General features: G+C 42.8%; 2 protein-coding genes across 3 annotated transcripts in view; both read right to left on the minus strand.

The window, feature by feature from the left end:
• Positions 1-10,593, minus strand: part of ahcyl2b (adenosylhomocysteinase like 2b) — a 42,842-nt gene extending 32,249 nt beyond the window's left edge. The window contains exons 1-2 of one of the 2 annotated variants that reach the window (XM_066723516.1): positions 10,522-10,591; positions 10,022-10,433 (exon numbers count right to left, since the gene is read on the minus strand). In XM_066723516.1, coding sequence (XP_066579613.1) covers positions 10,022-10,324 — 303 coding nt within the window. In that variant the 5' untranslated portion in view covers positions 10,325-10,433; positions 10,522-10,591. Of the gene's footprint in view, positions 1-10,021; positions 10,434-10,521 lie in introns of both variants that reach the window. The other variant, XM_066723515.1, reaches the window with a different exon arrangement.
• A 4,836-nt stretch (positions 10,594-15,429) lies between these two features.
• tmem209 (transmembrane protein 209) lies at positions 15,430-24,736 on the minus strand. Its single transcript, XM_066724068.1, has 15 exons — positions 24,649-24,736; positions 23,926-24,066; positions 23,401-23,459; positions 23,121-23,252; positions 20,377-20,621; positions 19,454-19,661; positions 19,127-19,302; positions 18,832-18,903; positions 17,634-17,730; positions 17,406-17,531; positions 17,201-17,298; positions 16,957-17,071; positions 16,765-16,862; positions 16,565-16,638; positions 15,430-16,120 (listed from the first exon to the last, which is right to left on the minus strand). Exons 2-15 carry the CDS (start codon positions 24,063-24,065, stop codon positions 16,066-16,068), a joined length of 1,695 nt encoding a protein of 564 aa, XP_066580165.1. The 5' UTR covers position 24,066; positions 24,649-24,736; the 3' UTR covers positions 15,430-16,065.
• Positions 24,737-25,627: the final 891 nt, after the last annotated feature.

The following is a 25,627-nucleotide window of genomic DNA, read 5'->3' on the forward strand; positions in this document are numbered from 1 at the left end:
TTTTTCAGGACACAGGACTACTTTGCTTTGGTCACAGGATGGAGACATCCTCACTGTGACTGAGGGGAGAAGGTACACAGCTGACGCGAGGGTCAAACACACTTAAAAATCAGTCTGGGGAGCCAATAGCTTCAATCAAGCAAAAATACTGCAAAAGTATAACAGTAGAAGAGAGGCCTCACTGATTATCAATAATGTAAAATGCACACACTAGATTGGAGAATAATGACAAGATAATATAGACCTAGATATATATATATATATATATATATATAGGACAAGTTATTTCATTTTTACACATCCTCAGTCCACATGGATGGCATTTCCTTCCACTAGATTTAATAACTATTCGATGTGCAGAGAGAAATAAGGGAATTTGCCTTGAAGGGCAGAACGAGACAAAGTTAGCGTTCCTGGCCTGTTGACTGGGATTGTGATCGATGCTGGCAAGAAAGGGAAAAAAACATTTTCAGAAATGCGTCATTCCTTTGCAATCTAGGCCTACCTAGTTTTCAAAAACTAAGCATTTTTACAACAAGGTTATATGCTGATTTCTTCTTCTTTGTCTACTTCATAGAGTAAAACTTCATTTCCCAGATGCCCCGTCATCTTAAAGTCTCCCAACTCCTCTGAGATCAGCATTCGCTTACATAACACTCCAATTACTGGGAAAACATTGATTTGTAGTCTGAGCTCTTGCAAATGCCATTCGAGAAATCAGTCCCAGGATTCACAGTTATTTGGCTCAGTCAGCAAACCCCTGTCACAATCCTAGAGTAATTGTACTTCCCCTTCCCCTCGCCCTGTACTTCAACTCAGGGTCTTTCAGGGTCTTGATTCAGCTAATGTTTTACCTTTTTAACCCAAACGTATATTAATGACAGATTTTAACTCCAAAGAGCACTGAAACTCTTATGTTCGGGACCAGATGTCTGGAGGAAGACTGACGTACTATGCTGATCATGGGAAATTTAATTGATCAATCACAGGCACCTTTCGTAAAAGTTCAATTCACCCCAAAATAAAATGCTGAGTTGGAGCCAGAAATGGTTTTACGTCAAGAGCTTTAAAGCAATTATAGGAGAAAAAAATAAACTAAGATCATATAACCTACAGGCAGAGAAAATGTTAATTAAGATGTATAAGATTCTATACACTAGATGTATTTCAGGCGAAAACTATAATGAGTTTTAGACTGTGCCAGACTCGGATATGCAGTACTGAGCACAGTCCTATAGATCAGTATTAATGCATGTAAACTGAGAGGAGTTATCAGAAAGGCAAGCTGACTCATTGGTCTTGAAATTAGACTTTCCTCTACATATTATAACAATGTTTCATAGACTGAAAGGTTTTGAGTATGATAACCCAAAGATAGCTCAACATTTAAAGTTCAATTAATGTTTGGCTCTGGAAAGAATTATGTGGGACTAAAAATTTTTAAAAAAGCACCTGGAAGAAGGTTAAGTCTCAGTGATGTGAATTAATCATATTAGTTTAACTAATGATGGTTTAAAAACAGCAGTTTACTTTTCTTCCGTTCGAGGAAAACAGTTCAACAAAGGGCATCCATCTCCAGGTCTTAGTTAAATGGTAACCAACAATTTACAGGGTAAACCACCAAAATACCATTAAATGAGTAAGCCATTTATAAACCCCCGGATTTGACATTTCAATATAGAGGTATTTAAGATTATATTACACAATTAAAATCAATACCTAAATCAATTTCCCCTCACTCATAAATTAATATTGGTCTACACCTGGTTCAGGTCATTCAAAATGACAAAAAGCAGGAATTGTGCTCGAGGGAGTTGGAAGTTTTTAAAAGTCAGGCTCCCGTTTGAAGCAAACAAACAGGAAAAAAAAAAACATTTTTGGCTTGACCTCCATGGTCCTACTGTGGATAATAGTCAGGGCATAACGGCATAACCTGGTCTTTAAGCTCTGAGTGTCTTTGTACTCAATAAACAAAGCCAGGCCATTTGGACACATGGTGTACATATCAGTCCTGCCTCTCACTGACTACTGATAGTGGCCGCTATGTTAAGTGCTATTAAACTGGTATCTGCATTCCTTGATTTTTGTAACAGGTTGAGTCATTACCACATTCAGAATGTAAAAGCAATTGAATAGGTTTGTGTATTTTCTTGTGGTAAGTGCTTTTAACAGCTCAACTGTGTACAAAAGAAGCCAGCAACAGGGATGTTCAGGAAAACCAACACTCACACCAACTAGCACAGTTACAAACAGAATACAAATGTGCCGAACACTAGGAATACAAGCCTGCACGCACAGCACTGTAAAATTAACACAACTAAACCCAAACAACAATCTTCTTGGCTCAGGAAAAAAAACGTGGTACTCCTGTACTGAATACAAGAAGTTCTCAAATTCGCTGCTCACTGACAAGTCAGCAAATGTCCTTCTTGTTTTCTGTGCTGGATTGTGAAAAGGACTTAAGCTGGGTGTTAAGTCTGGCCTGTGCACGCACACAGCATTTGAGATAAAATGTATGTTGTGTGATGTCTTAGTGAACGCCTCACGAACGGAGGGTTTTCTCCTCCCAAGAATAGAGCTGGTAACAGGGCAAGAGCCTCAATACGCACCCAGGAAAGAAAACAAGTCCGCCACCTGCGCGTTACACAGGCCCAATTTCAGGACACCTATATTTAAACAATAAATTAATGAGGGGATGGTGTGAATCACTCCATATTTAATAACCTCATGTAACGGTTCCAGGTGAAAACCACTTGTTCTTCGCACGTCTATATGGGTTGTCAGCAGGCCAGTCAAAACAATGCCATCGCTGTTTCAGGTCTGCGTGCGATAAAGCAGCATATAATTAAGTAATTTACTAAACCGAACCAACTTGAACAGCAAATTCTTGGAAGTTATAAAACAAAAGGCTTTAATCAGCTTTTTCAGAGGAAAAAAAAGAGGGGTGGGAGTTGTTAAGACCAAGCTTATTTTTGCTTGTGGAAAAATCCATAGCTGTTCATTCACTGTGAACGCTGTGTCAGGCAGCATGTGATATTTGTACACCCTTTGTAAACTGGCAGGTCCATGTCCAATGCGGCGCTTTTTATCGGTACATGCGATGGCAATCCGGGTACTGGATGCTCTACCTCAGCACACCGACACAGGCAGACAGCCGCGCCACCACACACCACGTGCGCAGAGAGCAGCACCTCTTTACCCTTGAACAACTCTAATGATGTGTTACGCTCGGCACCTCCAGGAAAAGGCAGAAATATGCGTAATCCATCTACGAGTGACTGTTCTAACCGCACAGCTTGTCGCCCGCTTCCCTTAGAGACCTGGAGATAAAGTCAGTGCCGTCAGTCTGCGATTGTATTATAATTAGTTAGGATGGTGCACTCCTCCCCTCAAAGGACGATCATCACTTTGGGGCACTGAAACCACACGTTTCCTCAAATTACCACCTCCTTTCTTGTGCCAACACAGCAGTCTGGTTGTGTACTGAGCTCAGGTGCTAATTTAAGCTACAATTAGAATAAAATAAGAAATATGAAATATTCCCAGAGGAGTGTCATCCTTCCACAAGCTGTCTGGCTACTGTTTTTGATTTGTTTTCTTCCTGTAACACAGTGATCTTACTTACACGCCATCTTAATGCACTGAAAATATACCTTCAGCAAAACTGACACCCAAGACATACAACCTCTTCTTGTGGAGGTGGTCTGCTTTCTCACTTGGTTGGGGATGCCTTTTAACCACCCTCAATTCAACACAATATTGTGACCAACTTTGTTTTCGTAAGAAAACGGCTTTTCAAATAAGAGCCACGACACCAGAAGTGTGGCGGTATTCCCGTGGGGCCTAGTCAGAGGAAGCCATGGGGGTTTGTGCTGCAGAAGCATGCAAGACTCAGGCATAAGCAAGGCTGACAGTGGTGGAGAGAGGGAAAGAGGAAGAGAGGACAAGCCAACTTCACAGTCTGTCAACAGTGCCAGGCTTGGCCATTGCTGGGGTGTGGGGCCTCTCTTCAAATTCAGTCACTTCCCAAATCACATCTGGGGAAGAGACTCCAGAACCGCTTTCATCAGAACAATCACAACAAACAGCCTCTTTAAACAATAAGTCTCTCTCTCAGCTCCTCACCGGCTCTTATTATAGCAGCCGAAGCTCTTTCTGGCCGCCACTGAGCTGCTCCAGTCGGCATCAGCTGGGGATAACCCCATTACATAACTGGGTTTCCATCTGCCCCGCCCCACCCGGGCCCTGATTATTCAGCCCCTGGGCAGACAGGATGAACGCGGAGCCGTGAGAAAACACACTGGGCGGCTGAAGTACCGTCAACAGCAGGGAGTGACTCGCACTGCGGGGCCGTGGCCAACGTCCAAGATGGATGTGGTGTCGGAACGGAGACTGTGGATTTTAACATGGCTCAGCTGGGTGTATGTCAGTCTGTCACAGTGTGGGGTATGAGGATGGCTGACAGGCTTGAGCATGTCACACACATTTCAGGAGACCCATTTGTCTTTTTTTTAAATAAATGCTGGTTCTAGACCCACATTGTACCACACATTGACCACAGACTACTAAAACCAGAATGGTATCCATCACTGCCTCTTCCTCACAGGATCATTTTTGGGTGGCACAAGTATCCTATAGAATCGTGAAGGCACTTACATCAGAACTCAAAATATTGGGATTTAATTTACCATGCCACCATTATTCAAACAAAAACTTTTCATGCCATGAAGGATACAGAGAACAGGCGGAGGACAGCAAACTGCCCATTCAATTGATTATTTGATGTATTAATTGTAAAATACAAATAATAAAAAATAAAGATGTCATCTCTGGCACAAGCAAATGAATTGCCATTTCATACTGCAGAGGGCTAATCATGTTGAACACACACATGCTTCCACAGAATAAAGCGAGTGTATTCTTCACTGGCAAATTGTGTCAAAGATTAATGTGGAAAAGTCCTGTGGTGAGAAGCAAGAGCTCTAATACAATCTGAATTACTGTTCCTTGTGAAACTCTGCTTTTGGAAATTCAGTCTCTCAGTATCTGCAAAGTGATGCACAGCAATAAATTATACAACTGATAAAATAGTGATTGTAAGAAAATGAATTGTCTGCGGGTACTGTGATAACGAAAACAAACCATAACATGGAATTAAAAATATTGATCAGTTTATTTATTCTGAAAAAGCTCGAGAGGTGGTATTATCTCAGACAGTGAACGTCCCGCAGTCTGGCAACAACACGGTGACTCGCACGTATGTGTGTGTTCGAGTGGTGATGAATCTGATCCAAAATGAATCACAGAAACCAAGTCTGTTCGGAGGATGACTACAGCATGAGCCGTAACCACTCCAGCCAGGCTTTTAATGATTGCAAAATAGAGATCTTCCGGAGTGCTAAAAACAAGGACTGTGAGCTGAGAGTGGCACTGACTGTATGCTTTAAAATCAGGAGGCAGCACTGAAAACCTGCCCTGGGTGCTGGTGTTTCATTTTCGTGGAAACAGATCCTACAACTTTCTTTTAAATACTATGACACAAAATATGTTTTAAATATACGCCAATATATATAATACCATGGAGAGAACTGTGCATTTAATTAAAACACTGTTCCACTGCAGCACCCACATAATAGGATCCATTGATACACTTCAAACTATTTAATAGTGTGTAGTGACTCAGCAGGACATTGAAGCACCCTAATCTCACTTTCAACCAAGACAATGAACTGCTCGGAGTTGTGTTTCTCAAAGGCGGACCCATCATTACGAAGGTTTTCTTTTCAGTTTAACACTGACGTCCACATGACTTCGTAAACACTGTGGACAATACAGTCAATCCCTTCTCAGACACAGTCATGATCGACAAAAACCTATGAATACGTCTCTGGCATCAATCGATTGTTTTATTCCTTTCATGAAGGAATCGTTAGGCTCCAGAGTGGCTCCTGGAGGCTGGGCTGGGTCTGGATATTGCTGGCCTCTGTTATAGCAGTGCTTGCATTGAGGTTTCAGTGTCAGAAGCAGAGGGTGGTCTGACAGCTGAAGACTCATATTGTATTTAAATTCTGTGTTAGTACCAGGCAATTCTGAAGAGGGACAACATAAAATAATGTACAATAAAACAGTGTAAACGAAATGACCCCAAACCCGTTACAGTAGCCTAATTTCTCTTAAAACTGTGCTAGTGTGCCTCTTCAAAAGCAAGGGAAGCTGAAGCGCTCGCGTGACCGACTCTGCAGAACCGCTGCGGGAAGTGGAGCTCGGAGCTGCCCGGGAAAGAGACGCGGCGAGAGTGACCGACGTTGGCACCCGGCCTCTACATGCACGAACAGCCACAGTCCTCACAGGTGTTTGGCAGCTGGTGGCCCTTCCACCGTGGCTGACCGGCTCGGTGACCGGAACCGCTGTGCCTTCAACACTTTAACAGGCTGACCACAGGCAGCCATAGACACCGCTGCGGTCTGTCACTTTTACAGTCGGACAGGGAAACGGTTATTTCTTCCACTGCGCGAGGAATGAAATTCAGGGACACACAAAGCAAGAACAGAAGGGAAGTCATGAGAGATGGTAAAATATCACAAAAATAAACGAGAACTTCAATAATTTATTTTAGGCAGCCGCCAGTTACACTTGCAAGCTTAAAAGCTAAACGGACACATTGATGAACGTCAGTGAAGGTAATTTCAAGGTTTGATACAGACTTATAAAACTGTTGCTTGGTCTTGACACTTCAAACATTTCTAGGGTTCCAGGCCAAGGGTGAACCAATGATCAATGTAAGCAAGAAAATACAGGAGAAGAATAAAATCCCATTTCCACATTTTCCCCTCTCAAACACAATTATTCCACTGCTCAGACAAAAGCTATTTTCTTCTAGGGGACCATTCAAAAGCTTGTTAAATACAATTAAATCATGATGGCACACAGTGTAACCTCATACATATTAATACACTTAATGAAGAATATTGAAATGTTACCAAAGGAAATAAACAGTACACTCGTTTGTAAATAAGGCATCACAATTGGACTGGTTTGCACAGACACCACTTTTGCATTTACGCCCTATCCGAGCAGACGACAACCCTGATACAATGCATCAGGAAAGCACAATAAATCAGTTGGCAATTCCGGCTAGAACAGCTGGATGACATAAGACGTCAAGAGGCCGGCACCGCAGCAGAACAGTGATGGACATTTAATGCAAAAACCACAAATCACCACCTCTGGCATCTCCAGAGGAATCACAGAATCACAGAATGAACAGAAGCCCATCAGCACCCTCCCCGGCCAGCGCGCCACTGTCTCTCCACACCAGGGTCTAACCCTTTCGCCAGGGGTGGCATTTTCATGGGCGTACCGAAGCCGTATCGAAGTAAGAATCGCAAATGAACATCTGCCCGCCCAATCGAACCAGGCCGATTAATTATGGACTGGTGAGATTCACATTTTGGAGATGGTAAAGTCAGAAACAGATGTTTATGCTATTCTACAACTGCTATATGGTGAAATAACATCGCAATAACAACAATACTTAAAAGATTTCAACACAATCACTTTACGAGGGTAAAATCTGGATCATGCAATGCCTAGATAACACATTTGTAAAGATCGTACTCCAGCTATCATAAGCGTCACCTTGAGTTAGGAGTCTGTCAATTATTCTTGATCGCGGTATCGGGCGATTTCCAAGAGGTGATAACACTTGCTCGGGAGCAGAGCGGGAGGATTTAGGCTCACTCTGGTTGGAGGAGTGGAAATTTTCCACAGTGCAGACAGATAAAGAATGAAGATCACAAGATCAGGGTTTGAAATAACAAGGGAAAAGGCAAAGCTAGTTCAGACAGGGAGAGTGGCTCCGGCTCCCGAATCTGCATGAGGGGAAGCGATACCGAGTTACACAAGAACAAATTGGGTTTAATGGAAATGCTGGAAAGCTGACAAAGGACAGAGTTGAAAGCTATAGCGGAGTATTAACCTTTATATCCCAGATCTTGTAGTTCAAGCACCTGTAATTCTGGCATCGATTTAGAAATTCTCTCAGGAGAAAAAAAAACAAACTGAAAACCACAACCAGGTAATAATAAAGGAATGCCCCCCCCCCAAATTGATGCAAGCACAACATGAAGCAAAGAAAATGTCTTTCCTGTCACAGTGCTAGAAACGAGGTTCTGAAGACTGTTCTGCAAGTCCAGCCAAGTTTTTGTTGCCATCTCCTTGACTGCCTCCCAAGAATGCACTTTTACCACAAAAATGTCAACCAGAAGAGTATAATTGTGCGTTTGTTATCTAGGGTAAAAAAGTCCCCTATTTTCTGACACACAACATAACCACTGGGAGAGATTACTTCATAATATTAAGCGAATCCAAATCGTTATAATGGCCAGATTATCCACCGATTCAGGACACTGTGTTCGGAATCGACGTATGTTCATGTTCAGTGCGTTTGATAGGTTTAGGTCAATTATTAATATGGCAACTTTTTAATCTGAATTCTGAGGGGAGTGTTTTGAAATAGAACTGCACACCTCAATACTACCAATTTAGCTCAGACACAGTCACCCAAACTGCCATTTCACTTCTCCTGGCTCAAACGCTCCCTGATATCATTACTAGGACGAGCCAGGAGTGTCTCTGGTGGAGAGAGAAACTGAATGTCATTTCAATGCCAGCATTCATAACTAATAATTACAGCTGCAGGCGATGGTAATACAGTAATCATATACAGTACAAAGTATTATCATAGCAAGAGGTCTTCTCAGGCAGAAGCACTGGGAGCACAGTGGCCCATTATGATGGTGAAATTCCTTTAAACCAATAGGGGAAATTCATATTACAGGACAATTAAAACTATTACAGTGTAACTTCATTTCTGAACATTAGACTGGATCAACAACTTTCTTGCAAACCACATTCAACATGCCCAAAATAACCATATGGGGAAACAAGTAAAGCTGAATATTTGAGCTGTGCTGAGTTTTCTTTAAATTGCTGCTCAATTCTAGGATGACCCTAAATGATTGCATAGTCAAATCTTGTGTGATAACATATGGGTTAGGAATACACACTTTGTTGCAACACATTTTTAAAAATACAAACTGTGTGTGCCTTGTAAGACAGAAATAGTAACAGTATCTATTCACTTCAGTCCAAATGTGACAGACTGGTCAGAAGCGGTTATCACCTCACATTGTAGTAAAAGTGTACTGGTGTGAAGAAATGCTTTTATAAATAATAGCAAGTCTTTCTGGTTTCTTAGTACAAGTTTGAAAACAGCTTTGCATGTACCCTTAATAGCACAGAGCAGACAAGCACTTATTTTTGCAGTGCAACGGCATTGGAAGAACAGTGCTGGCAAAGTGCAGAGACGCGTATAATGGGATATTTCCTTGCACAGCTAAAATGATACAGTGTAAACAAATTATAACCCCTAATCGTGCGTGTGTGCCGTCTTCTCTAATGGATACTTTCCACATGCATGCTTAACATTACAAGTGCAGCCAAATATACACACACTGACTGACACCGTGTCCCACCAGTCAGGGAGTCACTTGTTTCTCAACTCAACAGAGTCTGCGGGACCCGTGCATGTCGCACTTCACCCCTGCGTTCAGCGCACACCGGCCTCTGCGCAGATCTGCCCAATCCCGGCGCCCCCATTGGTGCATCTGCGCCGACCCAACTGTTACACAACCCCCGGTACAGCGCCACGACAGCGCAGTGCGGCCGGAGCGCGAACACCGCACCGCCTGCCTCCTTTCTTGCACACATCGCCATCTCCCCGCATTAATCCACACACTGCTGGCTTTCATTTTGTCCTTCTCTCCGGCGCAAACCCCACGCCTGTGCCAATGAGACCGCAGACCGAAAAACGCGCCTCTCCCCTCGGCCCTCGCCAGCGTTCCAAAACCAATTAACCAATTTGCCCGCACCGTCACGCACAATGCCGATTTCGCATCATAACCCCAATCAATGACAGGCTGCCGTGAGGCGCAGATGCACACTTGCAGCTCCCCCTCACCTTTTTCACGGTCCTCGGGGCTTCGGCCACCGTCCCGTCGCGGTTCACGAAGGCTTCCCCGCCGTTCTGCTGCGGGTCGGTCCGCTTCAGCGCCGACGCCTGCGGCATCTTCACGGGGTTCGGGCTCGGGGTTGGGGGGCTGGGGTCCGCACTGCCGGGAGCGGCGGCGGCATTAGCCTCGTTTTTCACGGCCGGCTTCTCCTCCGCCTTGGGTGGCACTGGGGACACGGGGGGCAGATCTTTGCTGGGGATGTCTTTCAGCTCGACCTCGGCCATTTTCACTGCCACAACCTGGACCGACATCGCCGCAGTTTCACACAGCGCTCTCTCCAGCACATTCACAAACGGATACGTGTAGTGGAGGAGGGAGGAGCGCGGGGCACGCTGGGAGTTGTAGTCTCACGGCGAGGCGCTACAAAAGAAAACGATATAATGTTACTTTTTTAATCCGCGTCAACTCTATAGACCATTATATCATAAATAATTGCTACTATACTGACCGGTGCCTTCAGATGCGCAGCACTAAAGATAGACTTCACATGCAACGTGGCTATGTTTAAAGCAAAGGATTAAGACTACATATCCCTTGGTCGCCAGCCAGCGACTCTGATTGTTATTCCTAATGCATTCTGGTATATGAAGTTGATTCAAATGAGTCCAGTGACGTCAACAAGAGGCAGCAGAAGAACATGCCCACAAACAATGTGGATACTGTCCATCCTTTATTCTTCTCCTCTTAATTTGAAGGTTGCATATGTAGTTAACAGGCTTAGTGCAAAAGAAAGGTCAGATCATAAAAACGTGCAAGTTACACTTTACTTTTTTGTGTATTCTAGCTGAACTTCTACAGATACCTGTGTGTCACTATATAGTGGGTAGACTATGTAAGTGGAGGATTGTCTATAGAAATTACAAAAGGGAGCGCATTGATAACACAGAAAATACAAGACAAAACAAGTGACAATAAATGCGTGGCAACAAACACAATCATAGACATCTAATTGGTGTGTAGATATGCATGTGCTACATATCAAGTTGCATTTGAATGCGATACCAAAATCTGTTTTTTGTTTAAATAAAATCTGTTTATACAACAATCCAGCGTCCTATTGATGCAGTCACAGTTCAATTATAGGTCCTGGGGCTGTCACGGAGTTTGCAAACCTTGATTTCACCTTTAAAAGGTCACATGATGGTATTTTTCTAAAAGGTGAGATGACTGTAGTGCCCTGTCAATTTGCTTTTGGGATATTTGTTGCAAAATTATGCTTGCATATCGTCAGTGCGTATGCAGTACATTGTAAAGCAGGGCTCCCTGGGTGGAGGTTGTAGCTGTATGGCATTCTTGGGGTTTTAATATGGTACATTGCACCACTGGAATTTTGTAGCAGCGGAGGTCATTTCCATACTTCCTGCAATTGCACCACACAAATTAATATAACAACCACAGTGTTCAAAGGGTGTTGTGTAAGAGAATAACAGCGGGGTTGGTTGTCAATAATCTACTAGTTTACAGGTTTATGGCTGGTCAATAGGGTAATACTTTAAAGTAGTGGTCTTGCTCAGCACACATGCAGTCTGACAGTGAAGCTGCCAAGGACAATAATAATGAAAATAACTCAATTAAAAAGATTTAGTTGTAATTATTTACATTAAAAACATCAAAAGGTAGGATGTTTTGGCTCACACTTCAAACATCAGACAGTTCATCATGTTTTTAATATAAATAAACTATACCTTTTCAATGACTGTACTAACGTCATGCAAAAATTGTGCATCTGACTTAGTTCTCTTGACTAAAGTGTCGGCTGCCTGGCCTCTGTAATACATTTATGAACTGGCAATGACAGCTAAAGAAAGATAATTTACATACAATGAAAGACAATACCTTATCTTAAATAGTTCAAGTGTAGCGGTTTTGTTATCTAGAATAAAAAACCCAGACATTTTGTTCGTAATCAACCAACATAACTTCATACCAAATATGCGTATTTCATAGACTTTATACAAACCTCTGTTGTAGAAAGGAACATAATTGTAAGTTATGAAAATAGAAGTTAACAAGGAATTATGAATTGGTAAAAAAAAAAAATAACAAAACCAACTGTGGTTGTCACTGACTCTAACCTCATGTGCTTACATGGGTAACACATATGGATACATACATGGACATATGTATGTGTGCTTTTTTACAGGGCTTCACATAAAGAAATAAGCATATAAACAGAAAATCTAAATCCTATCCTATCAGTGCACATTCTGCACCTGCTCTCAACGAAGTTAATACTTCTATCAGTTTGTCTAACTAGCTGAAATCAGAGAATTATCTACTGTCAAGACGCATCCCACCACTAGAGGCACACGGCTCGTCCTGTCCCTCTCAAAGTCACCTCTGAGTGAGAAGTGATTCACACACATCTTTATGAGGAAAGGACCAGAAGCCCATTGCAAGTGTGTCACTTAATGAGTCAAATAGAAGGCTTGGTTTAATTTTAGTCAAAGGTCACTTTGGCATTAGTATAAAGTGTTATATATTCTTCATGATATGATGCAATGAATGCATCCAATTGTTTCCAAGGCACATGTATGGTATCAAAACAAAACAAGGAAACACTCTGGTGTACAGAAAAACAGCATAATTCAGTACAAATATTTGAATGACACCTAGATCAGATATTCCTGATCGGATTCTATATGGTGTGACCACAATGAAAGCATACTTTCTCTTCATGGGGAAGCAGATTATAAGAGCGGAATATCAAGTTGATAAAAAGAGCCAACAAAAGTCAAAGCACAAGTGAACTTCCTGAGGGTGCGCATTGCAAGACTTTGAAGATTAGAATAACACTGTTCCTTCAGTAAGACACCTTCCGTTCTTAACAATTCATCTCCTGTCTGTGCATTAGCAAAGTAATCCCCAGTCCTCACAATAACCCTCAGTTTTACTGCAGGCTCTGAAGGAAATTTGGATAAACTCTCACCCAGTTCCCTTCTCGTGCGCCGCTTTGTGGAGCTGAAGGCTTGGCATGGATTCATCCGTTCACTTTCACGATTATCCTGTGCTCTTTGTAGCAGGCTTAATTAATTCACTACAAATGACTAATTATACATGTTTTTCTGACAATTATATCTTCCTCGAATTATGTTGAATAGTTTCAGTAAACGCAACACTGCGAATCAATAAAGTTCAAAATTACATCTGGCTGCTTTTACCCCACCATAAAAATAGACTGCTAAATATATCACAATATATTTAAACCGAGCTATAATTATCTGATTGAAAGAGTATAATGACACCATTCTCCAGGAGTAAGACATCATAGTTCAAAAATAGTCCAATCAGTCAGTCCATTACAGACAGAGCTACTTTCAGGCACATCATAACCCACAATGAGAGTCTAAAACTCAGCTGCCATTTTAAAAATGTGTATTGTCTATTGCAACTTCACAGTAATCACAGGATATATTGCACCCTAAGGGAGCCCTATGTAATTTAAAAGTATACATGTGTGAATCCAGCTATACTGGATTCAAGACCGGTGTATTTGGTTACAACTGAAAGTTTTTCAGTCAAAACTAGCAACATTATTTTGATACATTCCCGGGAATCATGAGGCCAGCAACAATCTCTCTCTCCAATAGCTCAACCACTTCCACTTAGTTCATTAAAAATATTTTTATCAGTGAATTTCCTTAAATGGGGAAGAGCAGAAGACAGTTGCAACCTCCTAAATTCCAAATGTCTGCCTCCAATATCAAACCATTTCCTGTTTCAATGCATGCAAGATGTGTAAAATATAGTATAGCAAGAGCAAAAGCTGAGAAATATTAGATTAAGGCCTAAATCAGAGCACATCGAATGTTTATAAATGTGGAGTATAGGGTGCAAGTGAAAACCCAAGAATACAGCACATTTTCCTTTTTCTGGTTCACAAAAACATTCTTCATATTTAGCGGTTTCTGTGTGTTCCCATTCGTAATCTTCCAGTGATGCAAAGTACCAGTAAAAGGTCTGTTTCTGAAGCGGATAACACACCAGAAGTAGGTGCTTACCTTATCCTGCCTATAGACAATGAACGGGTCTCCCATGGTCTACTGCCACCCAGTGGAATTAACAGATTTGTTTTTATATCCCCAGTGAAATGCTATAAATCACAGGTATTCACTGTAATAAATGCTACATAATAAAGACAATTGTATACTTTTCTCTGAATTTATTACATTTTCAAACCCTTTTACCCTTTTTGTAGTTTCATATTATACAAAAACCCACCCACATACTCACAAGCACCCAGTGCAAAAATCTCTTTGGATGCCCCTTCCACAAAAACACAGCAAGACAAGACAGCGATTACACATCTCTTCATTGGCACACGATCAGCATTAATGTTTACCTGCAAACTGGGTTTTAAGGTTTTGTAGCTCTGCTTGCTTATGAGGAGTTTCATTTCAAACTCCAATTTAAAACCTTTACCAAAACAATGAAAAATACGTCGGCACATGAGTTCACAAAGTGAGTAATGTTTAGTATTAAATTATTATCAATTTAATGAAAAACCATACTATAGTTCTCTTCTTTCTGATGGATCCAGGAGAATAAAGCATTACGCTAACTTGTTTTCCACACACCGACATTCAAAATAAAAGTCCATTAGTCTATTAATGTTTCTTAGCTCTCCGTGTGGGAGGGAGTTGGATGGGCTCTGATGCACCCTTTAACAATCTCGAGAAGAATTCTAAATAAAAACTAATTCGACAGCTTCTGCTTTTCTGCTCTGTAGGACATCACGGGGTGTGATTGCTTTGCTGCCAGATCTGGGAACCGGACATAAATAAATCATTATCCAACAGCTCTGTGAACAACAATCTTAAAACGCCGAGTATGAAAGGCTGAAGACGTCAACTATGGGAATAAATATAACTTCCAAAACAATGCTGTACAAGACTATTTTACACTACCACTTGCCCATCAAGCAGTAACAGCAGCCAGACTCCCAGCGATGACATGTCATTCACAGCTGGCAAACCTGCAGCAGAAAATAACCCTCAAAACTCATTTCAGAAACTAGCACCTCGAGGCGGCTGGACACGAAACACAGAGCAGCAGAATAAAGCTTCAGAACAAGGAACAAAGTCCGTCCACAGATTACCGTCTTTAGAAATGGCAAAATCTTTATTCTCATTCTGCCACACGAATTCAGCGGCAGGTCAAAGAAACGTCTTTTTCTAAATCAAAGACACTCAAATTATTAAGACAGGTAATGAAGTCTGAAAACAGCAGCAGTAAGCTGAACATAATGAACTCTGACTTTGACGTGTTAAGGCTGCAAACACTGTGCAACTTTTTAAAAACAAACATCCTTAAATATTAAGAATAATTTAGAAACGGTAGTGTGAACTGAGAAATATAAATCTAACTGAACCGTGGTTTATTAAAATCCTCATATTTACAACAGATTTGAATAGGTGGTGACAGTAAAAGTATAGTTTATACAAAAACATGTAAGCATCCTGCATTGAGTTCATATATACAGATTTAATATACATTGTTTTTTAAAAAAGGTCTAACATTTCTTTCGGTTTACATGAATTATTTTACAATGGCCTCATATGAGTGTTTGAAAAATGGAAAAATGCAGAAAGAGCACCGATTAAAAAAAATACAGCCGAGGCTCTTAACCACATACAAAACATTCAGGAATACAACTAAACAGATTCAAGTTTTCATTTAATCAGATTTTGCTGGTAAAGGGTCAGGAAGACCACTTACATTAGCCAACAAGTTACTGCTTGCGGCTCTTTCAAAAAAGACTTGAGCAGCAGTTTCCTACGGAGGTAAAGAGGCTGTAATGTAACAGTTATTGTACTGCTGGTCTCTTAGATTACTTTCTAAAATAAAAACGTGAACAACGTCAACCAAACTCCCATGGGTGGAGTTATATTTTGGTAGAATAGATTTGTTGCCTTTGTACTTCAAATGTGAAGTTTCCTTGATTTACTGGAACTGTTCACAAGCATCAGAAATTCAAGGCATTCGGAGTTCATTAGTCTCCAAATATCCACAGGATGTTCACACCCGATAAGCCAAGATTCACTCGTCTGTCAAAAGAGAAGGGGATAAAAAGGGGTAAGTAAATGCATTCACATATACACAATGCTACTGCTGTGGAAATGTCAGTTAGCAATATTGTGGTCAATATGAAGATTATACACTTAGCATTAATTTTAAGGAAAACAAAACTATATTCATAAAGTAGTTTTTTAAATGCTCAATTTCTCAAATGGCAGCCAGGCATAATTCTGTAAATCCCTGCAGGACACAAGTAGTTTAATGTGGAAGCAAATCACAAATCAAAATGAAAGATTGAGTTCTTCAGAATAGGGCTAATGCTTGGCCTTAATGTGAATGGAAGCACAATTAGTTACTCTAAGGATTACAGAATGTTAGAAGAGGCTTTTAGATTTGATTAAATAATTACTCTCTCTCTCCGAGCAATGGAGTTACTCTGTAATGAACAAACAAGACGACGGGGCGACACGTACCCTAGCATTCCCGATTCCTTGGCCTTAATGACAAACAGGAACATCAGCACCGTGTGGAACATGTTGTTTCGGCCCTGAGAAAAATCACAGCTTCGGTCAGTAGAGAACACGTTTTATTTCCAAACACGGCCGGCAGGATGCTGCTTAAAGAACAACAAAACATTACTGAAGAAAAAAGAAGGGAACACACACGTCCGTACCTTTGGCAGATTGTAGATGTGGCCCTGGTAGATGAGCTGGTAGTGGGGGGGGTTAGTGCTGCTCTGATGGATACAGAACAGGTTCTCATTGGTCATGTCTGCAACACGCAAGAAAATAAAAATCAGACCCACGCGAAATCAGCAGCTGTGCAGAAGGCAGAAACGAGCGCTCAGACTCGGCACCAACGCTACCTGGCTTGTCCGGCGTCTGGATGAAGTGCTGGGAGGTGAATGTCTTCCCATCCGGGTATTTGGGATGCGGAGGGAGCCGGGAGTCCAGGTATGTGCAGAAAACATGCATGATGATCTGGAAGGGGAACACACGGCAATAACAATGGGACTAGCATCGCACGACACGTGTCACCGACCAGAGAGACGACTGTGGCTTCTCCGGGACACTCGAGACGGGAAGCCGCGGGAGACGTGATTGACTCACCGCCGAGTCCGTGGGCAGGTCGGTGTCCCACTTCCTGGCCTTGATGTCGCCGCCGCTGTTCCACCGGAAGGAGCTCATGCAGCCCCCGTGCGCCAGCTCTGCGGGAGAGAGGGGTCAGTCTGGGCCACGGACACCGGCTGCAACTATTTATAGTGCCGTCGTCGGACTCACTGAGCCAATGCGTTTCGTGACGCTTCCCCCTCACCTTTGATCCGCTCCACCAGGTACTCTTGGTTGGGGGTGATGTCCAGGTACTGAACAATGGCGTTCAGGGTGGGAATTAAGGAGGCCTTCACTAGAGCTGCTTGCTTCAGGCTGCTGATACTGGCTTCTGTCAGCAACACAAACAAAATCGGGGGGTGGGAAATTAGACAGGGCTGTGAAAGAAGATCTTAAAACATCTACAGAGCGACCAGAGCCTCCTTTTAATTACCCCCCGTCTGCAGCTCCGGGCAGCCCATCCTCCTGAGCAGGGTGTTCACGGAGTCGATCTCCTTCACCAGGGGAACCAGGATGGTGTCATTGATCCACTGCCAAAACACAACAAACAACACTTTAGATCACCGGCCTGCTGCGCTACACGGAGCCCACAGCTGGATCCACAATTGCATTCGTTTCATACAATTACTTAAATACTAGGGCTGTGCATGACAAATGTTTTGACTATCGATAATTCCACAGCTGCTGTCCATGACCATTCGAATAGTCGCCCCCCCCCATTCAAAATGCGACAAATTAAATGCGATGTAATGCAATTGCAAAATGTTCTGAACTTTGTTTTTAAATACATATCTAACAACAACTTTTCAGTCAATAATAGTTTAGCAATGTGAGCTGCAACGAAAATGCCTTAACCTTAGTGTCTTTGGGGCAATGTTTTCCGGTCATAACAGCCAAATACAAAATGTATTCGACTATTTCTACAATCTACTAAATTATTTACTTTTCCACATTTCCAAACCACATACAGACTACCGGTCTATGTTCGGAAACATACCTGTGTGTTTGAGTTCCAGTGAATAAAAAATAAATAGCAATATCTGTCTGTGTGTGTTTTAATAATATTAGTTTGTTTGTTGCTCCTCTTTACTTTTCTGTCATTGCTAGTTTCACAGAAGGGTGTTTGGCTTTTAGGTGGGTTAACACACCAGCTGTAGATTTGTGGTAGGTCAATTGCACTGCACATATTATACACTTAACAGTGTTTTAATTTACTTTGTCAAAGTATTTCCAAGCCATTGGTCGCATTCTTGTAGCACAAAATATGCGCAGATCTGCAGAATTCCACCGATCCCATTGGTTGATCCGTGCAGATCTGCATGGAACTGCGGAAATCCGTGCTACATTGTATGGTATGTTCTAGTTTAGCCAATCACAGACAAGAAATAACAAATCCCACCCTCCAGTCAATCTTCATTACAGCATATCAACAGTACAGGCTTTAAAATCAAAATCAACATTTTATTTTTTAACTATCAAATATTAGATTCACTTGTCGATAGTCGCCATCTTTAAGGAATAGTTTAATTTTGGACTATTTGGTCTCATACCTATTAAATACATGTTCAATGATAATGTTACTTGTAATCTAGGCTATATTTTCACAGATTCACAAAATTAAATGGTCTTACATTTCTCAGCTTGGCCGTCCACGTGTCGATCCGATCCACCAGGTGCCGGTTGGTGGTGATCCTGGCCCAGACCTTGAACACACAAGAGATTAGAGACCTCTTCCCCCTAGCTGGCTGGATTCTCAATTGTTCTAGTTGTGTACATTAACGCAGGCACCAAAACCAAGAAATACATTTCTTTCAACCTGGCTGCTAAAAACCAAAACACATGGATTTATATATGCAAGATTTATTACTGCTGGTACCAGAACTAAGTGGTAGCTCTCCCTCCCTCTCTCTGCGCCTCTCTCCTCACCTCTTCAGCTGCCTGTTTAGAGCCGAGGTCCGTCTCATCCTTGTGTGCCGAGGGAGCCTGGGACCGGCAGGCCAGCTGGTACTGGAACTTCCTGAGACTCTGGGCGTAGTCTCCCACCGAGCGATTGTAGTTCCAGAAGGTGGGACTGTTTGAAGGAGAGACTGACTCGGGACTCCCTAGAGAAAACCAAGACAAATATACATTTGCCTTATTATTGAGTGATTGCAACAATCCATCTCTTCCACATGGCGGGACAGACAGGAACCATTTCCACAGATCTGTGGCTCGTTATCTTGGACCCAGATGAAGGCTCTCCACGTGGCTCACCTAGCTGGCTGCGATGCCTCTTCTCGTCCTCTGAGCGGAGGAATGTCTCCAGGGACTTGAGGTCCGCCATGTAATCCTCCTTGCCCCCTGGAGAGTTGAACACGGAGGGGGAGGTCCGGTAGCGAGCCCTCAGGCTAGAGCTCTCGACTGCGCCGATGCTGCTGGGGTACGGGGAGGTGCTGGAGGAAGAGGGGCTGTAGCTCATTACCTGGAACCAAAGAACAAAGTCGGTCAATAAGACAGAGGCTGAACAGCCAGCACAAGACAATGGCCAGACCATAAAATGATAATGCGATTCAATTAGACTGTTTTTAATCTATATACATGTACATTTTTCTTCCTAGTGGTGAATGAACAAAATGTACCCATTAATCATTATACCAAATCTGAAGTATGACTGCATAGCAATGGAAGCACTGATCAAAACCCGAACAATGAAAATCCACAAGCAAGGATGCCATGAAAGGAAAACCTGTCACCCCCCTCCCTCCCAAAGGACTACACTGAGAATTGCAAAACATTTTCTGTTCCTCTTATAGCCATAAACGCTCACAGTACACGATCGTGTGGTTACTCCCAGACTAGAAATTAGGGGTGAAAGAGTTCAGAATTTCTCAAACCAAAACAGGAATCAAGGTGACGTTTTCCTCAAACTACATTTCTGAGAAAGAACCAAAACACGATGTGTTCCGACGGCGGAAACGCACACAAATAGAAACCATTTTCAAGATTACAGGAGCTGGTACAATGGTTTGAATCAGTCACAATCACACACTAAAACAGTGAACAATTCTAAACCCCCCAAAAATGCCACCAAAAATACGCATCCTTAAGGTTCAGCACCTTATTCTATACATGCTTCACCTCGAAAACAAAAATAGTACAAAAGACATCTGTGTTTGAGACCACAGCACTGACGTTACCTTATTCAAGCTGTTGGTGGAAGAGTAGGCCACAGGAGAGGAGAAGGGGCTTCCGGAGCTGGGTGGTGAAGGACTCTGCAGGGGAGGGCTGTACCCTGTCATGCAGCTGGGGGAGAACTTGGGGCTGGTGCTGGGGGGCCGCGAGGGGCTGTAACTCAGCACACTCTGGCCCTGCATCGGGGAGGACATGGCGGGGGCTGGGGTCTCCTTCTTCTCTGGCTTCTGAGGAGGAGAGGCCTGGATACCTGAGGAGATTGAAAACAAACACTAGCTCAGCCCCATTCGCAGGTTCATGTGCTCACCTGGTCATTATGACTTCATCCCACACACCCGGTGATGTAATTGACTAAATCCTAAAATGACCTATAGTTAGTTACCAAAAATAACTTACACTACCAGTCACAAGTTTTAGTACACCCCCATTTTTCCAGTTGTTATTGAAATTTAAGCAGTTCAAGTCCAGTGAATAACCTGAAATGGTGCAAAGGTAAGCGGTAAACTGCCAGAGGTTAAAAAAAAAGATAAGGTTACCAAAATCTGAAAAATAATGTACATTTCAGAGTCATATACTATTACTACACCCTCTTACACCCTTGCCTCTCATTTGGCAGTGTTACGCACAGCTCCTCTGCATAGAAGTTACAAAGTGTTCCTACAATACACACATCATTTGAAAGCTTCTCTTGGCTACCAGCGCGTTTCATTCTCACACACATCTGATTTACAGTTTCCATGTCGCCCGCTGTCATTCAGATAATACCAGCGCCAGTCTGCTATTGATTAATCCAGTATATATTATTTGATGTTCTACCAAACACAGAGAAGTTCAGATCCAATTACAGTGGGGGAAAAGGTATTTGATCCCCTGCTGATTTTGTATGTTTGCCCACTGACAAAGAAATGATCAGTCTATAATTTTAATGGTAGGTGTATTTTAGCAGTGAGAGACAGAATGTATAAATTGATTTGCATGTTAATGAGGGAAATAAGTATTTGACCCCTTCGACTCAGTACTTGGTGGCAAAACCCTTGTTGGCAATCACAGAGGTCAGACGTTTCTTGTAGTTGGCCACCAGGTTTGCACACATCTCAGGAGGGATTTTGTCCCACTCCTCTTTGCAGATCCTCTCCAAGTCATTAAGGTCTCGAGGCTGACGTATGGCAACTCGAACCTTCAGCTCCCTCCACAGATTGTCTATGGGATTAAGGTCTGGAGACTGGCTAGGCCACTCCAGGACCTTAATGTGCTTCTTCTTGAGCCACTCCTTTGTTGCCTTGGCTGTGTTTTGGGTCATTGTCATGCTGGAATACCCATCCACGACCCATTTTCAATGCCCTGGCTGAGGGAAGGAGGTTCTCACCCAAGATTTGATGGTACATGGCCCCGTCCATCGTCTCTTTGATGCGGTGCAGTTGTCCTGTCCCCTTAGCAGAAAAACACCCCCAAAGCATAATGTTTCCACCTCCATGTTTGACGGTGGGGATGGTGTTCTTGGGGTCATTCCTCCTCCTCCAAACACGGCGAGTTGATTTGATGCCAAAGAGCTCGATTTTGGTCTCATCTGACCACAACACTTTCACCCAGTTCTCCTCTGAATCATTCAGATGTTCATTGGCAAACTTCAGACGGGCCTCTACATGTGCTTTCTTGAGCAGGGGGACCATGCGGGCGCTGCAGGATTTCAGTCCTTCACGGCGTAGTGTGTTACCAACTGCTTTCTTGGTGACTATGGTCCCAGCTGCCTTGAGATCATTAACAAGATCCTCCCGTGTAGTTCTGGGCTGATTCCTCACCGTTCTCATGATCATTGAAACTCCACGAGGTGAGATCTTGCATGGAGCCCCAGAGTGTTTCTTCCATTTGCCAATAATCGCACCAACTGTTGTCACCTTCTCACCAAGCTGCTTGGCGATGGTCATGTAGCCCATTCCAGCCTTGTGTAGGTCTACAATCTTGTCCCTGACATCCTTGGACAGCTCTTTGGTCTTGGCCATGGTGGAGAGTTTGGAATCTGATTGATTGATTGCTTCTGTGGACAGGTGTCTTTTATACAGGTAACGAGCTGAGATTAGGTGCTCTCCCTTTAAGAGAGTGCTCCTAATCTCAGCTCGTTACCTGTATAAAAGACACCTGGGAGCCAGAAATCTTGCTGATTGATAGGGGATCAAATACTTTTTTCCTCCATTGTATGTAAAATCGTTGTGTATTAGTACACTGTAAACCAGGGGTCTCCAGACTTTTTTTTTTTTTAACTCGAGAGCTACTTTGATAGCGCCGAGATGTCCCGCGAGCTACAAGCAGGTGGGGTGCTGATGGTATTTTCTCTGCCATGATTCGGGGGGGCGGGGCGGGTTTTGCGTGAATTTTCAATTTCCTTCGGCGAGTGCCTCTGAGATGTCCCGCTAGCTACTGGTCACTTGTCAGCGATGTGTTGGAGACCCCTGCTGTAAACATACTTTTCCATCTTGACATTTTGAGCTCTCTACGGGTGTGTGTTGCTTCTACCAAAACGTAGATGGTCTTGTTTTCATCAGTAGACTGTCTGGTTCCAGAATATGTCATAATTGTCAATATTCCCCCCACCCCTCATGTTATAGAAGTTTTGACCGGTACTGTAAATCTTGACTAGAAACCTAGAACGATGCTTCTGACAAACAAAAACCCAAGGCGATGACCTCAGATTCACGTTCTGTAAGGAGAAACCAAAAACCTCCATCACAAAGGGATGGACCAGAACACCTACCCGAGCTTCTCAGCCCCAGGAGCCGGTGCTGCTCAGGAGTGACCACGATGCTGGAGGGAGCCACTGTGTACTTGAAGTACCTCCAGAAGTCAAATAGGGCGTTGAGACTGAACAGGAAGGCCAGTGCCAGCTCTGTTTAAAATAGATAAGCAATAGAGAACAATGATTTTCAGGGGCTACAGTACAATCAATTGGATTTACTGGCATTCCTCTAATTGTATCTATTCCAGAATCACAGCTTATCAGGTTTGTGCCACTGGGTAATGATGTCAGCTCTTACCTATATACCAGAGAGGCCAGTAGGAGATGTTATAATATTTACTCAGCAATTTTCCTGTCCTGCAAAGAGAGGGAAATAAAAAATGTGAGAGAAGGCGTTCAGTGAACGTGACATAAAATAAACGGCTGCAGTCAATTCATCTGGGTTTTTGGCTTTGCATGTTTGCAGAGTGGCTTTGTTTGAGGAGAGCACCTTTACTCTCGGGTTACACACAGAACCATTTCCCTCTTTTTGCTGGCATCGGAAAAATCGGGCTCACAAAACGGCAATGGCCAATATGGTACAATGTTTTCAATCACACGTGTACGAATGAGTGATCAATAGGATTTAAAATGGTATGATTAGCCATTAGTTAATCCTAAGCTGAGGATGAGCGTCTTTAGTGTAAGTTCATCTTTTGTACAACATGTTAAGCACATATAATTGATAATTATTTTGAATGGAGACAGAACAAAAAAAAAGAGCTAGAATGAGCTGTGCAGTTAAATGAGGGGCACAGCTGAATTAAACATGACCCGCACGTACATTTCAGTGTAGATCATGCCAGCCAGAGACACGTTGAGGACGCCCCAGGCCAGCACCACCTTCCTCGCCTGCTCCTCCTTCCTCATCCTCATGGTCCTGTCGATGAGGGCGGGCACCAGGCCCTCTTTCACCGGCGTCATCCTGGAGCACACAGCGGCACTTTACACAACTCCCCCTGCATGTGCTTCTTTATCATCACATTTCTAATACAATACTACTAGTAGTATGTCAAGTTGTAGTGGTAGTTCATGGAGAAACAACAGGGCAGTGAAATAATGTTTCCCCTTAATCCCCCTTTGGCCTTATTTAAATTAAAGTCTAAACAAAGCGCGTAATTATTAATTTAACTTCATACATCCCTGCTTGTTATCATTTGAAAGAAAGCATGTCAGTAGCAGAATATATGACGCTTTACAATAGAGATCCTGTCGTGTACGGATTTTCAAACTAGTGAATTAATATTGCAATGTTACACTGCAGTTTTCTTGCTTTTACAGCACGCAATGCACCAATACAAACAATTAAGGCGGAAAAACACATCTTAACACAAGCATCTGAGCACAGCGGTGGTTTTGAAACGCACATGCGCGCTTTCATATCCCACTTTAAACACTGGCGACACGCACGGCCATTGCTGATATTAAGGTCGAGTTACTACACCACGTTAATATAGTTAATTTCAATTCATTCATAGTCAAAATAATAAGAAAACTAAAAGCGTACTTATCCCGCTCTTGGCCGTCACTTCCCTGCCCGGCCTGTGAGGCGCATGTCACCGGAAACACATCTCCACACGCCTTTTACTTCCGGGTTGCCGTCCAGATCATGCTGGCCTTGGTGTAGCGGAGATCTGCACAGCTCTGCGCAGAACTGCAGAATCCCGCCTTCCCATTGGCGGAGCCGCGCAGCTCTGCGGACATCTGCGCTACACGAACGCCACCTGTAAGTGTAGGTAACGCTGTTATCCTAATATAAGTTTTAAACGTCTCTCTGTGCAAAAGGATTGAATCATATGAATTCAGTTGGAGATCTTCACAATCAAGTCCATGTATTTAGTATTATAGTGATAGTTGTATAGTAACTCTTTGTTGGAGTATCTGTACTCCAATATAGAGTTAATATACACCTATCAATATACAGGACACCTGCTAGCTCTGCAAACCAAAAATAGCAGTTCAATCACTTTCTTTCACATCAAAGAAAGCAGAAAAGGGAACTTGAGGCTCAAAGACTGTGATGAGGGAAGTAAAGCATCACAGGTGTTTAGTAAGGGCAGCCATACAGGCAGTTCAAAAGTTCAAACATGCAATGGAAAACTGAAACAATGTGTCAGGGTGGTGTGTTGTGCTGAAACATGGATAGTTTTTGCCAGTGCACAAGGGATACACTGTCCTTAGGATAGCGCCTTTGGGGGTAAATAATGATAATGACAATGACCCTTAGAGATGCATTACCACACCACAAAGGACCTCTGAAATCTGTTTGAAGAGCTTCCCAGTTGCATGACCTTAACCCCGGTGACATGCAATTCAACTGTAATAACGTCTTGAATGAATAGCCTGAGGAGACGAAGGGCCTGGGAGATGATTAGGAGTGAACTGAGGAATTAGTTAAGGGTTTATTTCAACTTCTGTTGCCCATCGATTGAAATGATTAATAGCGTTTCTCACTAGCGAATGGTTCCCTTCTTCGTTCAATTTCA

Source organism: Amia ocellicauda, chromosome 15, assembly GCF_036373705.1.
Source record: "Amia ocellicauda isolate fAmiCal2 chromosome 15, fAmiCal2.hap1, whole genome shotgun sequence".
Classification (NCBI taxonomy): Eukaryota; Metazoa; Chordata; class Actinopteri; order Amiiformes; family Amiidae; genus Amia; species Amia ocellicauda.

Coding starts and splice junctions, on each gene's coding strand:
- tmem209 (XM_066724068.1), bottom strand. CDS start 24,065: ATGACGCCGGTGAAAGAGGGCCTGGTGCCCGCCCTCATCGACAGGACC. Junction 23,460..23,925: donor GGCATGATCTACACTGAAAT/GTACGTGCGGGT, acceptor CTCTCTTTGCAG/GACAGGAAAATTGCTGAGTA. Junction 17,532..17,633: donor CCCGGAGCTGCAGACGGGGG/GTAATTAAAAGG, acceptor TGTTGCTGACAG/AAGCCAGTATCAGCAGCCTG.